At 44.2% G+C, this 15,726-nt stretch overlaps 1 protein-coding gene across 1 annotated transcript in view; it reads left to right on the top strand.

The window, feature by feature from the left end:
• Positions 1-15,726, top strand: part of kif26ab (kinesin family member 26Ab) — a 68,403-nt gene that overhangs the window by 28,796 nt on the left and 23,881 nt on the right. The window contains exons 3-4 of the mRNA XM_078276835.1: positions 57-533; positions 6,114-6,310. Of these exons, the coding sequence (XP_078132961.1) occupies positions 57-533; positions 6,114-6,310 (674 nt within the window). The remainder of the gene's footprint in view (positions 1-56; positions 534-6,113; positions 6,311-15,726) is intronic.

Here is a 15,726-nt window from a genome sequence, read left to right as displayed (position 1 = left end):
TGCTACATTCATAGAGTTGTGTTAAAGCCCCTCTCTTGTGTGTGTTTACTCTGCAGGACCCTGGATATGCAACCTTCCTGTTTGAGCAGCTCCAAAGACCTGGGAGCCATGATGCTGGTGTCAGCTGTTGCCAGGTGTGCTCCACACCTCTCCACCAACTGAGGCAGGAGGCCTTGCAGACGCTCCATGCTCCCATCCTCACACTCAGCTCAGACATGGCAGCCCTGCCCACTACATCCTTCTTACCACAGCCTGCTAGATACACTGTGTCGTCCTCCAGTGTCCATGCAAAACAACTGTCCAAAGGACAAACAGCTGCCCACTCTGTCCTGCCCTTAGGGGAGAGGCACAGGGTACCAGGCTGGTCCCAGAGCCCCTCTATCACTTCAGGGCCTAAGACAAGTGTCCAGGTAACAGTGGCAGAAGGGCAGATCAGTGGATCCCTGAGCTCCGTCACCATTCAGGCACAGCAGTACCTCGAGGGCATGTGGAGCATCTCCAGGGTCAACAACTTCATCCCTCAGCCTAAACCAGTATGTCTTTAATGTGTCCTTTTCAACTTCGTATTACATTTTATGCATTTTCATCCCTTTAGAGTGAATTTAAAATAATTGCAACAGTAGAATGAGTATACATTCTTTGAGGGCCAAATAGGGTTACAAAGTATCAATACATTTCCAAGAAATTAGTAAAATGAAATTAATTACTAGGTTTTATGGCATGTTTTGGTTAAAGTATGCCTTTATTATTTAGAAATGTGACCAATAATTTGTGACCAATAATTTTATATTTGGATTGATTCCTCCTCTTTAAAATGTTAGACTTTCACGGGCGCTCGCTCTTTCATTGGCGCTGCTGTGGCCAATGGCGCTGCTTCAGAGGCTGATGTGTGTCCGGCTGCATCACATAAGAGATTAACATGGAGGAGGAAGAGATACGTGTTCCACCAATTTCCTTTAAATAATCGACAGCTTCCCTTTATCTGTATGCACTGCCATTTCTCCTCTACTCTTCTCTTGTGTCACTCGGCGCTGATCGTCAGACCGCCCCTGTGCACCACACACACACACACACACACACACACACACACACACACACACACACACACACACACAGACACAGACACAGACATACCTGCATTAAGGCTAGGTTATGTTACAGAAGACTATCGCGCTTTCACACATATCATGTTATTGTTGAGCTTCACATACCGTAGGCTTACATTATGACAGTCTTACAACAAAATTATGATTGTGACAAAGTGAGACAGCCTTTAGGTAGTGGTGGGTGGAGTACTGAAAATCTTTGCTCGAGTTGCTGCAAATGTAGCAAATGATCGTTGGTAGTGCTCTGAGATGCATATCGCATCGGCCTCAGAACGGAGATGCACATCCCTATAAAAGAGATATAGCCCTGCAGAGAATTTGTGAGTTAGAACTTTGCAGCAGTGCTGACCTCTCATTCCTCAGTAGTCAAGGAGTCAGAGTGATCTGGGGTCAGAGGTCATCGCAACACTAATCTGCTGACCTTCTCCTCAAGGGCGTTTCAGATGACTACCCCACAGCGTCACCATAACTCTTCTCTCATGTTGCACAAGCATTAGTCTGTGCTTCGTTTAATGTCTAAGATACTTAGGTTTTCCCTTGGTGTCATGGGCTAGATCATGCTGTACCTTGTTTACGACTTTAAATAATGAACTTGCACATTTACACAAGTTTTACAGTAAAAAGTATAAGTGTTGACAGTGTTTTACTAGCATCTTGGAGCATATTTCCGGCTGCTGATATGAAGCTTTTACTGACGTCTCTTTTTCTGCGTAGACGGGGGCATCTGGTCTCAAACCTCTGTGGCATTCTTTACCAGGCAGACTCAGTGTACAGACCAAACACCATACTAACATCATCTAGTCCTTGCACTTTAATATTTCCCATCAGATATGTTGTCTAAACTGTAATTTTGCCATTTGTTCTAACTGCAGTCTGTCAAGGGTCTTGGCAGTGTTATTCCTTCCTTTCTGCTTGACAATTGAAGACGGATTTTCACTCCTCCCTTTAATGTCAACAAGTGCCTTTAGAGATGGTTTATGAGAGGCCATCAAAAGCTTTTAACTGCATGTACGCAGTCTAGGGCAAATCAAATGGCTTGGCACAGAAGGGAGAGGCTGACTTGTGTTCTCCATCTGTGTGTCGAAAAGCAATTAGTGGCCCTTGGAGCTGGGATGAGTTGCTCAAAGCCACATAGCTGAGGCTGGGGCCCTCCTTGGACAGAGAGAAATGTCCCTTCAGGACACGAAGTACAAACACAGCAGAAATGGGTGTTATTTTCTCAAGCTTGTTTCTTTCATTAAAACCAGATCCTTCAGCATGACAAAAACCCACACACACTTTACGAGGATTGTAAGTTACGCTGTGCCGAAAGGCACAAGCTTCAATTCATGACTCCCTTTTGGTTTCTCTGTGGGGAAAGCATGCACTGTTGTTCAGACATTGGAGCTGAGATGGACTTTGTGTATGTTAGACAGAAATCCTGTCAACCAGGGAGCCTGGGGCGCTCCCACACACAGCCCATTATAGGGCACCTTCATTCCCCCATTTGGAAAAAGGCTCTGGTTAACATCTGGAATGATGTGTGTGATTGTGGTTGTTGGAATTGAAACTATCTGGCTCCCTCTTTGTAATTGGCTGATACTGGTTCATATGACTGTAGCTGCCTTGAATTGAGCAAATGGCACTCAAATTCACGTCTGTTGCAAAACCCAAACTTAGATAAGCTCCAACTTCACAATTGCTGAAGCTATTCCTGGTTTTATTGGCTGTTTAAATAAAGAGCTGCAAGCTGTTAAGGTAATCCAGAAAAGCACATTGCAAGCAGTGTATGCTACTATTTAAAACAAGAAATTGATTCCAAATCTGCGATTCTCCCTTTGCCCCAAGAAATCCACAACCGTATGTGCACTAATCTATAAAGACCAAGTGCTCTTCACCCATGAGAGTCTCCGTTATTAGCCCACTGGTTGCCTGCTGCCATTGCCAGCTCCATTGCCACCAATTTGAAGCCCAGCAGATGATCTTGGCTGCTGTTTCTTTAGTGCAGCTGTGCTCGCATGAAAATGGGCCACAGAAAGCGACAATGACATGAGAAGAAAAGAATACAAGAAGGAAAGGGAAGGAAAATTCTTGCCAAATTAGGAAACATTTAAAAAAAAAAAAGAAAAAAAAAAAGGCAATTATGTTTTTGGTATTTGCTTATAGACAGTGGACATTTTCTGTCCAAAGAGAGAGAGCTAAATGTCAGTGTTTTACTTGAGTCCTTTTCTCACATGACAGGACTTGTAACAGTATTGTTAGAAGTCGATTCTCCCCTCAGTTGGATTATCTTGGTTATAGCGGCCACCTAAGCAGGACCGCCAGATTAACACAAGGCCTATTTCACTTCAGCAGTAATCGTCTGTTGACTGCTGGGATCAAAGGTCACATGGGAGTCCTGGTGCTCTCAGTGGCTGAGGAGAAGATAGTCTGCTGATAGGGTGCTGGCCTACACTGCTCACTTCAGGATTCACAGGAAGCACTCTCCCCAACTCTTTTTTTCTCTCTTTCGACTCTCTCCATTATGTTCAAATCTCTCTCGCTTTGTCTCTTTCCCCCTCCCTTTTCTGACTTTTCTTTCGAGTGGCACACCAAGGCAAAGGGATCAGAGAGAGCTGGGGGTTAAAGGGTGGAAGGCCAGCTCATTACTGGCTTTTGGTGCAAACGGGCGAGCACACATGGCTCCACTGACACGGCCTAATTACCTGACCAGGGGATAGATCGTTCTTTTCAGCCAGAATCAGGGCCAGTCCAGGTCCAAGGCTACAGAGAGCAGCTTGGCTGAGGGGCTTAAGTCCCCAGTCATAATACCAAGGGGAATACTCTGATAGGCACTGTGATGAGCTCAAGTGTGTGTGTGCACCTACAATATATGTGTGTTTGAGTCTATAGTTTGTCAGTTTTGAACCCACACCCCACCTATGAACAGCTGTCCCTGTATGCTTCAGAAATTCACTGCCACTTGATTTTAAAACCGACACTACGCCGTATCAATCAGTGACAGATTTGATGAGCTACACACATCAGCTTCCTGTGCGGCTGCGTGTGAAGTGCTCTAGTCTTTCGTGCCAGAGTGTAATGGGAGTTCCTAACCTGTCACCGACACCAGCATAGTGTGAGGCTTTCCGCTCTGGCATCTGCACGAGGATCTGTATTTGGCTCATTTCAGTTTGCAGTCAGTTTTTCTTTCCATGGGGTACTTCTCAAGTCATAACTTCACATTCCTAAGCTTGATATCAGACTTAACCTCCATGATAAAGTCTCAAGAGAGCAAATCCAGACCTCTAAAACAAGACTAGGATTCAAAAGGAAGAAAGTGGGAATTCATGGAGAACATGCACTGCCGGTCCACTGTTTGATGAATGCTCAGTGAAGCTTTTCTGGGAAAACATAATGCGCCTGTGCTATAATATAGCAACAAATTGTACTGCATGTAAAGCTAACAGTGGTGGCACTCTGCAGAGCAATAGCCAAGCCTCTTATGTGAATGTCAGAATGTAAGTATGTCCTCACATCCTGATGTATAGCATTCACATGTCAGGCTTGGCATATAAATAGTGCAGCTGTCAGCCCGTGTTGACAAATGGCGGATAATAGAAGGCCGGACACTTTATGAAAAAGACTGTAAAGGATGTTATTTTAGCTGCCAAACATGAATCTGGGACAAACACTGAGTTGGTAAATATGCGGAGGGCCTGAACTGTGTTTATAATACATATCCTGTCAAATGGCACTGAGACTGCAGCGCTGTGTTGTGCTCAATTTAAGGTTGTTGCTGATTACACAATGTTCATGTGTCAGTGTTATAAATGTTTTTAGGAAAACTTTGGCCTTTATTTATTTAATTTCCGATGCTGAGAAACCACAGAACCGGTTCTTGTCAGCTGCTATTGATCATAGTCTCGCTGGATAAACTAGCAGCTCCGGGAAGGGATTAACCTTTTGTCAGTATGGTGACTTCAGCTGAAGCGTAGTCTCGGAGTTGGCTTTTTGGCTTGTTTAATTAGCTCTCTTCACTCCCTCAGTTGGACTACGAACAATCAGTGAACCACTGCAGGCTCCAGAGCTCCAGCCAAACATGTATGCTCCATCTCCACTAAGCTACACCAGTTTTAGCTTCACCCTTAAACAGAAACAGAGGGCTTGAAGGCTTTAGTGTATGACTGGCTTCTATTTGTTCTGGACTGTGCATCTGTAGGTCTGTGTTAAAACCTTTTCAGCCATAATCATACTTTAAACTTAATGTTAAACTATCATCATCATCATCACAAGAATGAAAATGGTCTTTATATGACTCTTTGGAAAGCGTTTCAAAAAATCTGGTAAATACTTGTTTTCCTTTATCTAGCTCTAAAACTACTGCGTCGATGAAACTGGTATAGCTGTTTATAGATGACCTGCTGCAGCACATATGTAACAAATATGAAGACATACAGCTGGTACATGTATACCCAGTGTGGCTTTGGTATTAGTTACCAGAGCCCAAAGGCTAAAACAGATGCAGCTCACCTCTGTTTACAGTTCAACTACTAATCTTCCAGAGGAGGGTGTGCCCATGCAGGCACAGTTTTGATACCTTGTAAACATTTATGGAACAAATCTCATTCCTCTGTTTGCTGTTGATGCTGTTTATTCCCTTTAAAACTCGCTCTTAGATAGTCCTAACTCAACATGCGGGAAGTGCCAAATTAGTCATGGAGGTATAGATATAATCGGGTGCAGAGTGAAGTAAATCGCTTGTGATTTAATTACTAATTAAATGTGGGTTATCACTTAATTACAGTAGGCTCCAGCCAGAGCAACCTCAAGAGTGTTGCCAGAATCAATGAATGGTGCAGCATCCTTGCTGTTCTGTAGAGAGCTCTTTGCTGTGGATACTGCTGACTCCCGCTAACCGGTGCTGGCTGCAGCAGCTGCCTGTCCATCTGTGGCACAGGGGGAGCAAATGGAGTGGAAGGAAGGTGGGCAGGAGCAGTAAAACTTGTAAGTGAGGGTTGTGGTCTTATCTCTGTATCTGTGTGTCAACAGGCTCAGGGTTTGATGGGGGAAGCAGACAGGGATGTCACAGCCTCGGAGGCCCCAGTCACCACCATGACCACCAGCAGCAGCACCCTGACGCCCTGCCGACTCAGGAGCTCCAGCCAACCGGGACTCCCAGCACCCGTCACCGCTACATCCACCTCCCCCTCTCCTTCCTCCTCTGCAGCAGCCTCCTTCTTCATTAAGTAAGCGCCTTCCCCCGTCCTGTCAAATCGCACCATGTTTGAGTCTGTCAAAACGTTCAGAGATTAGATCGAGCTGTTGCGGTGCTAAATGAAGTGTTTAGTGTTTGTGTGAGCCTGTGTGCGTACACGCCTACATGCATTCAGGCTCCTGTGTGTGTGTGTGTGTGTGTGTGTGTGTGTAGGTGCACAAGAAGAGAGCTGAAGAGGAGATATGCACAGACTCGCCTTTAAATGTCTGTCGAAGGTCGTGGTTCATGGTGTTGGCTTCCATGAGGGGCACATGTTCCATAGAGATGTTGTTCTTGCCATGGTTGAATTATAGCATTGCCTTGGGATACGCACCATCATGGGACTAAATGAACCTTTAGCTACAGGCACCACTGCCCATGAATGGATAATAGAATTACATAATTCGATATGAAAAGGGACTGTCTCACGAAGGGGCTTAGGTTAAAGCCGAGTATTGTCCTGAGGTATTTCACGTTTAGTTCTTTTCTTTTCTTTGTTTTGCTTCTTCGACTTAAAACAGGTCTTCAGATTTCGCTGCTTTGCAGGACAGTTATTTAGTTTTTCGGTGAAACCATTTGGTCCACGTGTTTCTCAGATTGAGCGAGGCTTTTTCAGCGCTGCTTGGCTCTGGTGTTGTTGTTGCCCCGGGGAATACTTCACCCTCTCCAGGCGGGTGGACGGCTGGTGCAATGTGCTATATTGTCATTGATAGATTCCCTGGCAGGCCAGCCAGTGCATACATTCCCTGCCTCTTCTCTCCGAGGAGTGCTCCGCCATAATGAATGTTGGCGAAAGAGAAGCTGGCTAAGAATGATGCATAGGACCATTGAAGCTCTGCACCACAGGAGGTGAAGGGACTTGTGGAGTGTGACAGGAAGCCCATGGGGGATCAATGTGCAGCTTAGCTTTTCTCCAAGCATCCCAAATGGAGTTTGTCTTGCCAGCTTTCACAGGGTCAGAGAATATCAGTGGGACCATGAGGCCTCTCATTTAGCTAAGGGGACATTCCAGATCTTCCACTAAATATGCAACTTCCTGTGCATACCACTTCCTGTCACAAGAACAGTAAACCTGAACAACAGTGAGGTGTGGCCCACTGCTAGACAGGGTTAATTCCTGACACTGATTTATTAGTTGTCATGTTTTCTTTGGACCTGAGCTCAAAAAGAGTAGCATAGAGAGCCATGTCTGGCCAGCCAGTGTGTGCAGGGAAAAAGAGGGAGGTGGACTTGTTTTTCCCTGAAGCAGGTCCTGGTGGGGCAGAGGGGCTGTAGGTGGAAGCACAGTAAAAGGTTCCACCTTTCATTTCATCCCAAAGATAATTTGCTGCCAAGAATGTGGTGTTTTACTTGGCCCAGGGAAACACAATGACGATGGGCCAGTTTTAAACAGCATCACATTCTGCATACACAGAAAAGGGTGGTGGAGATGCACTGTGCTTGATTTGAAGCACACACCCGTTTCCTGACCCTCTGCAGCTGTTGCCTGCAACAGCAATATCATCATCGTCTTCTTGTTGTTTTCTTTGTTTCGTTTTGTCAATCACTGCTGATTGAAATGTAAATCCCCAAAAGTCAAAACAAACTGAATCAATCAACAGATTTTTTTTGTTTTTTGTTGGTAGCGCCTTTATGTTTTAGACTTGATTGAAAACTCATATCTGATTAGTATTCCTTTTTGTTCTCGAAAGATACAATTAATGGGATGCATGTGTAAATCCTGAGAGTCTAAGATGTAGGAGCAGAATAACCAAACAGCAGTTTCTACCCCGATGGAGTGAATAGGGCTTATTAGACACTTGTCTGACATTCACTAAAACCACTCCACTCAGAGATGAAATTTTAATTAGAATGCAATTAGCTAGAGTCTAGCTGCCTTAGCTAGTCTGCTGCTGAGAGACAATAACATTGTTTAATTTTTCCTTGCAAAAATAAGTCAACCGTTTAACTGGTTACAAAAAAAACATTTCCTTTGTTTAATTTAAGATGTCTACTGAGTTGAAAAATCATTTTAGTATAAATGTCGATTTGACAACTACAGCGATCAGCAGGCCAGAGTCCCATTTCTGTGCACAAATTAGTTATGTGTCCCCTATGAATAATAATTTGTGTCCCTGGATTCCTTAATTGTGCCGTCAAATAACTTTCCTTTAAAATTCCTTCAAAAGTCAGGTAAAAGCATTAAGTTATAAGAACCTACATACATACAGAATGTTTTGATTACTCAGTGGTAGAAGCAACCACAGGTTAACAGCTGTTGCAACAAATTACTGAATTCCTTTCATCAGATTAGTATCTTAGTATTAAGTCAATGCATTCATTTCAGTGTATATGTATATATATATACTAAGTCTGTTAAAAGCAACTCTTTGTAAATTTCACCTCCCTGAAAAATATTTTATGGGATAACAGATTGTTGTAGTTATTAATTCAAGGGAACAAATTACTTATCTGAATCGTTAACCCTTATACCTGCCAGGCAGTGTACTGTAGATGAATAAGAATGTGATTTCACTCTCTCGTGCTGTTGCTCATGGGAGAGCTTTCTCTTCAAAGTCCAGCTATAACTGTTATCTTGTGATACTTCTATTTTCAGAAACTTTGATCACACAATGAATGTATCTTTTAAGGCACTTTTGAAATCACAGTTATGGAATCATTAATTCATCCTGTTTTCTGTCTCTGGTAATTGTGGAAAGCAAAGAGATGACCCCAGGGTCAGTAATGACCAATGGATGGTGTGTGTGTGTGTGTGTGTGTGTGTGTGTGTGTGTGTGTGTGTGTGTGTGTGTTGCTGGGGGTGGGGGTAATGAATTTAAAGCCATGTGTTCAGCTGACTAGCACGTTAAACACTGATTGCCTTGTGACAGAGCATATGATTAGTGTATTGACACAGTGTTGTGTAATGAAACCAGGCGGAGATCACAACAGGGGCTAGACGGTGCGGCTAACTGCTGCCTTGCAGATCCTTCTACCCATCTTTCTGTTCCATTAACACCTGCTGATTGTGATGGTGTATTTATTACCCACACGGCACGTGGGATTTCTTAGTGCTTACTGCTGAGAGGAGCCGGCTGCTCAGTTTGCTGTCTACTTTTCTCGGCGTGCTCATTTCTGCATATCAGTATGAGATGTTGGTCCCTTGTTTATGTTTGTTTGGAGGGAGTTCATTCCCTCATTTATTTGGCTCCCTCACACTAATCACACTCCAGAGAGTTATAATTTACTCACTCTAAAGATATATGGAGGTAATGAAAAGAAGAGTATAAGACCCTTGGAGTCACAACAAGTCGGTAGAGATTCAGAGACTTCGGAGGTGGCACAAAGGCTGGCGGGCGGACTGTTGCAGGGGCAGGGCGGACAGCTGTTTGCTGGAATGCGGCCCTGAAGGAGTGTCAGGAGGAAGTGGTTTTATGGTCGTCCATCGCCGCCCTGCAGCTGCTGCCCAGGTGAGTGTTTGTGCAGTGATGATTGTGATTGTGCAGAAGGAATCCCGCTGTAATTGTGGCAGCAGGGCCATTTAGCCTCTGTTCTCCTGCACACACAAGACCCTGCCTTTGTGTCAGCAACACTCACTTTGCCCTTCATCCCCATGGCTGCTCTGAGTAACCATAGAAACAACCATTAGCTTGTGGGAATAAAATGTGACTAATTTTTTTCTTTCAAAAGTGGAGATTGGAAATCAGGAAGTTGAAAAAGGCCATCTCTACTCCACTGGACTATAATTTAGTCAGAGGGAGAGGGACAAGCTTCTCTCCAATAATGAGTCCTGCGTGTTGCAAATTGGAAGCACTGCAGGATCACAAGTGCTTGTTCTTGTTCTCAACAACGCATGTTGGATGCCTTGCTGAAGTCCATTGTCTGTGGTTTGAAGTTTCCATGAGGAACTTGGCCACTGAGTCCATCCTGTTTGTAAATGTGATGCTAGGATGTGTTGCTGGGGGAAATACAGTAGTTCTAACTTCTTTCATGGTAGGGGTGATCCGTACAAAGAGGCTTGAAGCAGACAAGGCAGGACAGTGCTGTGTTTGGTTGACTGTGCTGTGATTGACAGCGGGGGTCTCTGTCACTGACAAATAGGCAGGACAGATTATGTGGAGTAGAGGGGTCTGCTAAGCACAGTAGGTCTGGCCCACATGGTAGAGGGATAAAGATACAGAGCAGGACAGTAGCTGCCTGGGACGAATGTGCTTGTAAATGTTGTCATTTGCTCGGACTGATCAGAGGCAGGAGGTCTGTACCTGTGGAGAAGAATATTGAATTCACTACCATGGGAGTCAAGTAAGTTATGTTGTATGTTATGTTGTTGTACATGCAGCAAAATGCATGTCTGTGTCAGTATTTGATTCTGCCTGTTGAGCTGTGTTATCTATTGTATTCCCTCTCTTTCCTCTCTTTCTTTCGGTGTCGCTCTTTCCTTTCCGCTCTGTGGAATTTGCCGTTTTGTGCAGTTGGAGTTGATCTTTCTTTCTCCCTGGAGGTGAGAGGGTAATAGTTTTGTTGTCAAGCCACAGCGAGATGGATTCCTCCACCAAAGCGAGCAGAATGTATAGCATGGCAGAAAACATACTGCTGAAATGCTGGCTCCATTTTAAGGAAACAGCCACAGTGGAGCTGAAATGTTAATACTACCTCTACCTCCAGAGCCTGACAAATGAGAACTGATTCATATCAATCTGTTGAATCTGAGCAACACATGCCCAGGGCAGCGAATGGCTCATCAGAAGTATTGAGTGGGTGGTAGCTGGGATGGTTGAGCTGCTCTGTGGTATTTGTCTTTGTTTACTATTGGATAAAACACCAGCTGGCATTTTTCTGCCATAATCAGACTGATGGGACTAATGGCTGCCTCTGTGCAGCGGCAGACACAGTGGCAGCACCAGCTGAGGCCATGAAGGGGCTGCAGCCTGTAGATAAGCCCAGGTGTAAATCTATCCAAGGCCTGTCAGGAGCTGTCAAGGCGGAGGTGTTGATGGAGATCCAGCCTGGCCTTGCAGCCTCTGGGATCTACAGCAGGTAGATACATCCCACTACCCTCATGCACCTTCTCATCCTCCATCTGACTCATAATCCTCCACAATTCTCGCGTAACAAACATTGTTTTCTGATATAGCGATACAGATTTAATCTTCTCTTTATTGAAGATTGTTACAGAAAAGACCATGTCCAGACAGCCTGGTTGGCTCTTATATATTGCATGCTGCACAGGAGTATATACTGAATATTGCATGAGAAATTATTATTGGATTCTGTGTGTTGCTCTTCACATAATCGGTGTTCAGAAGAATTTGCTGCGCAGCTGTAGTAGCGCTCTCACTGTTGTGGATTCCCTTGCCTCTTTTTGGGTCTGTCACTTCCCTGGGATATGATAATATGGTTTGATAGTGCTGTGCCCCTGCAGCACCAGGGTGATGGGCACTGTTGTGGCAGGCAGCATAGAACCACTTGTGCCTGTCATCATAAATGGCAAACAGCTCCAGTGATAGAGAAAAGAAAAGCAGAGCGTTTGTCTCAGCCTGTGTGAGGGATAACCCCGGTGCCCTTTCTCCTGTTCCCCCAAATAAATCCCTGAGTCAGGAAGTCTGTCTGGCCCACTCATATAGCCTGCTGGGGGCCAGTGGAGGGGGCACTGACAAACAAAGAGATGAAGCGCTGACTAAAGCCTGTGCATTCACCCTGGGTCCACGTCTACTAAGCCCTGTGGGGGGAGAGAGAGAAGCACTGTCATCCACTCCTGACAGATTCCTTTCGTAAGTGGAGAAATGAGAGGATGTGAAGCACAGACCTCTATCCTGTAGGCTTGCCACCTTACATAGGGCTGCCTTTGTCTCTTAGTATGTTGGTAAGGGTGATCAAAAAGGCTAGGTTGTGTGTGACTAGTTGAATGTGGGCAGGAGAGGTCACACCTTCAGGTCAATCTATTTGCAGCTCTGTTTGCCTTCCCACGTCGGACATTCCCCAACTAGATAACGGCTCTGATAGTTGCCCACAGGGCTCCATGATCAGCACATTGGTGTTTAGTTATCATGTTCGACTCAATTCTCTAACCCCCCCTTCCTGTTGAATGGATATTATGCATCAGGCCTGTGGGCGATGAGGGATGCCATCTAAACCTCTTTAGTGTCCCTCAGTGAAAGGTGTCATGCAAATGGAGTCCATTATCTTTGCCATTACATCCGGGTGAGACACAGTGCGAGAGTGTTGTGGAATAAGAGAGTGAATTGCAATAGCTGGTGGCAGGGAATACACGTTAGGAAATGTTATGACCTATTGTGTGCAGATGCAGAATAGAGCCCGTGGCCTCTGCTCCCATGAGCTGCCTTTATGTCTTACAATCCAGAGAAACAAAGATGGCTCCTGGTGGGGCTTTTTAGGCATCACTGCTCCTAAATGCTCAGCCTCACCATGGCCTCTATTTAACATGAATAACTAATAGCTGCCTAATCAGTGGTTGTAGGTTGATTTCCCCAAACACTAGTAGTTAATTTTTTCAGACACAGCACCCCTATCCTTCTGTTTGTCAATGGGAAGGGCCCAGTTTTTATGGATGGAGCTCAGATTACCACTGAGGATAAGGCCATTGTCAGGACAGGTGGTTTAGCGTTTACCTCATCATCACCCACAGCCTGTTGTGCTGAAACGTTTCACCATCATCCCACTGTCTTCTTTTTTTAATCTAAAATCTTATCAAGAGGTAGTTTGCTGCTGGGGGATTGAAATAGTTCAGAAAGCCCAATGGCAACTGTGGGGAATTAAAACCATGGAATTAGGGGACTGATGAGACAGATGAAACATGCTGTATATTGTTGACAGAGTTTATTATCTGCAAATGTTTAAAATTAACCTTTGGCTTCACTGTAGACTGGTGCAATAAATACATAATAATCCACATCAAGACACGAGGAAATCAGTGCTTCTAGCACATATTCCACATCATATTTGTACCACAATGTACTTCTTAGTAGAGAATTAATAAAGATTACAAGTTATTGTGTAGGATATTATGCACTTGACCTTTTCTTTTCGGACACATGCAAAACGGTTGTATAAAACTCTCCTCTGTTTCTGTTGCTGCTTTCCTCATGCCCAACGTCTTGAATGGAAAGGATTATAGCCTGTAATCGGTTCATGACCCGGCACGTGAGAGCCAGCTGCAGTGTGCTAAAAATCCCATTATCCCCATACGCTCTATGTGGCCCAGTGAGTGTTGCTGTGTGTTATTCCTGTGGTTGACTTTATGAGTGTGTGATACAGGATAAACTGGTTAACTTGAATAATGCGGTTGTAGTCACTAACGTCTAAGCGGCTGTTCTCAGGGACACATTTCCCCATGCAGTGAGATTAGTAATTCCCTTTTCTATATACATCTGTTATGTGTTTATTGATCCAAATAATAATTTCTTCCTTATATGCAAAGACATGTCACTTCATCTTCTATTCCCAGATCTGCTATCATAGCCATCTTCCTGACCGTACAGCTCATTTCACCTGACTTGGACGCCCTCAAGTTTTTGTGAGGTTGCCTATTGACTTGAATATAGATGAAAGATTAAGAAACACATGTTAGAAATCCCCTCCCCCTGTGTTCTGTCTCTCCGGACGGCCCACTGATTAATCACTCCCAAATGTTCTCAGCAGCCTGCGGGCCTGTTTGTTGTGATAGCCTCTGTGTGGAGAAGTGCAAATAAATAATCACTAGGTGTCTCACCCTGGCAGCAAGTGATTAATGAAGTAAAGAAGTGGAGCAAAAGTATGTTGGCTTTCTTCCTTTCAGTCTGGCTGTCTGTCGCTCCCACACTCTTCATTCTCTTCAGTTATCCTCCATTCTGATATGGTGTTATGTACTGTATTGATCTAAGAGGAAAATATATGTTTTATTCGAATGGGACATGTTTGTAATAGTCTTTATTCCATTCCTCAGTCCTGATAGTTCACACCAAATGCTTGCTTTTGGGAGGAATTGTTGGGTCTCTGTAAATTATAGTGTGGTCAAGACCTACTCTATATGTAAAGTGTCCTGAGATAACTTCTGTTATGATTTGACACTATAAATTAAATTGAATTGAATTTGTGTCTTGTATATCAAATATCCTGCCTCCACTGCGTGATGTACAGAACAGGAGACGGAAAGGGAAACGCAGGTCAGTCAGCGATGACTTGATGCCTAGAGTTTTTCTCTGCATGCCCTGAGCAGAACAGCCTTCCAAAGGTTTTCAAGGCAAGGTGTGGGTGGGATGGCGGGTGAATTGGAGTTCAACGTGTGTATTAAGAGTGTGAAGTTATTCCAGTTATTGCAGCCTTGGAGAGAAGAGTGTAGCAGAATACCTGGAGCAGTGTCTGAGGAGCAAAAATGCACTGAAAGAGATGAAAGCAGCTGTTAATCTTTGTCAGCAGTGCCAGGGGTGGGGAGGCTGCAGTCTGCAGAGCAGGGAAGAACATCTCTTCATTATCATCTGTCACCCATCAGCTGAAAAGTGAATTTTCTTCCAAGACTTTTATTTTTTGCTGCCTGAACACATTTTGACGTAATAGCTGCGCACTTTCCTCGCTCGCATCCAAAGCTGCAGTTTTTTGGAAGCCTCTTGTAAACAAGTTAGGGTAAATTGCTTGAGACTTTCTTTCGCGGAGCTTTTGACTCTCATTGCCGGTATCTCCAATTCTTTCCTCTAGGGGCCTTAAATTGGCCCCTTTATCTCATTGACTGACAAATGGGTCCTGTAGAGCTAATGCCATGTGCTTTGTTCACCTCTTCATGGCCTAATGTTCAAGCTAGTTAAGGCCATAATAGCAAGATGTGATCCTGAATGCTAGGAAGAACAATAAAATGAACTGTAAATAGAATTATAGCCCCTGACTTTTTTCTTTAAATTTCCATCATTTGCTTATCTTAAGCCCTGCTTAAGCCCCTAACTTGGCAAGAGAGCTTTGTGGCCTTTCAGTGTGGGGATGGTGGGATTGGTGGGTGTGTAACTGTGTAGGGTGTCTGGAGACACAGTGCTTTATAGGCAGAGCATTAAACACAGAAAACACAGGATGTCAGTGTTACCACAAGAAGGGCTTGTCACACACTCCTGCAGAGCATTATTGCACCAAAGATATTCCCTCCTCCATCATTAAGGGTTTAACCTTGGCGCAGAGCACTGTGTTTGCACAGTCCTTTGGGAGGTGAGAATCTGTTGGCATGAGCCTTCTCTTGTTGATCTGATGTCCAAATGGACAGAAGATGAATCTGCTTAATGTAGTTCCTTTTATATTTTACAACACAATCAGAGTACAATTAATTAAGAAGTTGCTTTTACCTTTGTGTTGATACAAGCCAGTGTTTAAATCTAGTGTTGTTTACTCTGATGTACTGTAGGACCAAACTAGGTTTTCTTGAATATTGATGAGTTTTTTCACATTTTGGCG

Source organism: Sander vitreus, chromosome 20 (assembly GCF_031162955.1).
Source record: "Sander vitreus isolate 19-12246 chromosome 20, sanVit1, whole genome shotgun sequence".
Taxonomy (NCBI): Eukaryota; Metazoa; Chordata; class Actinopteri; order Perciformes; family Percidae; genus Sander; species Sander vitreus.
The sequence above is the reverse complement of the archived record's forward strand: the minus strand, read 5'-3'. Positions and strand labels throughout refer to the sequence as shown.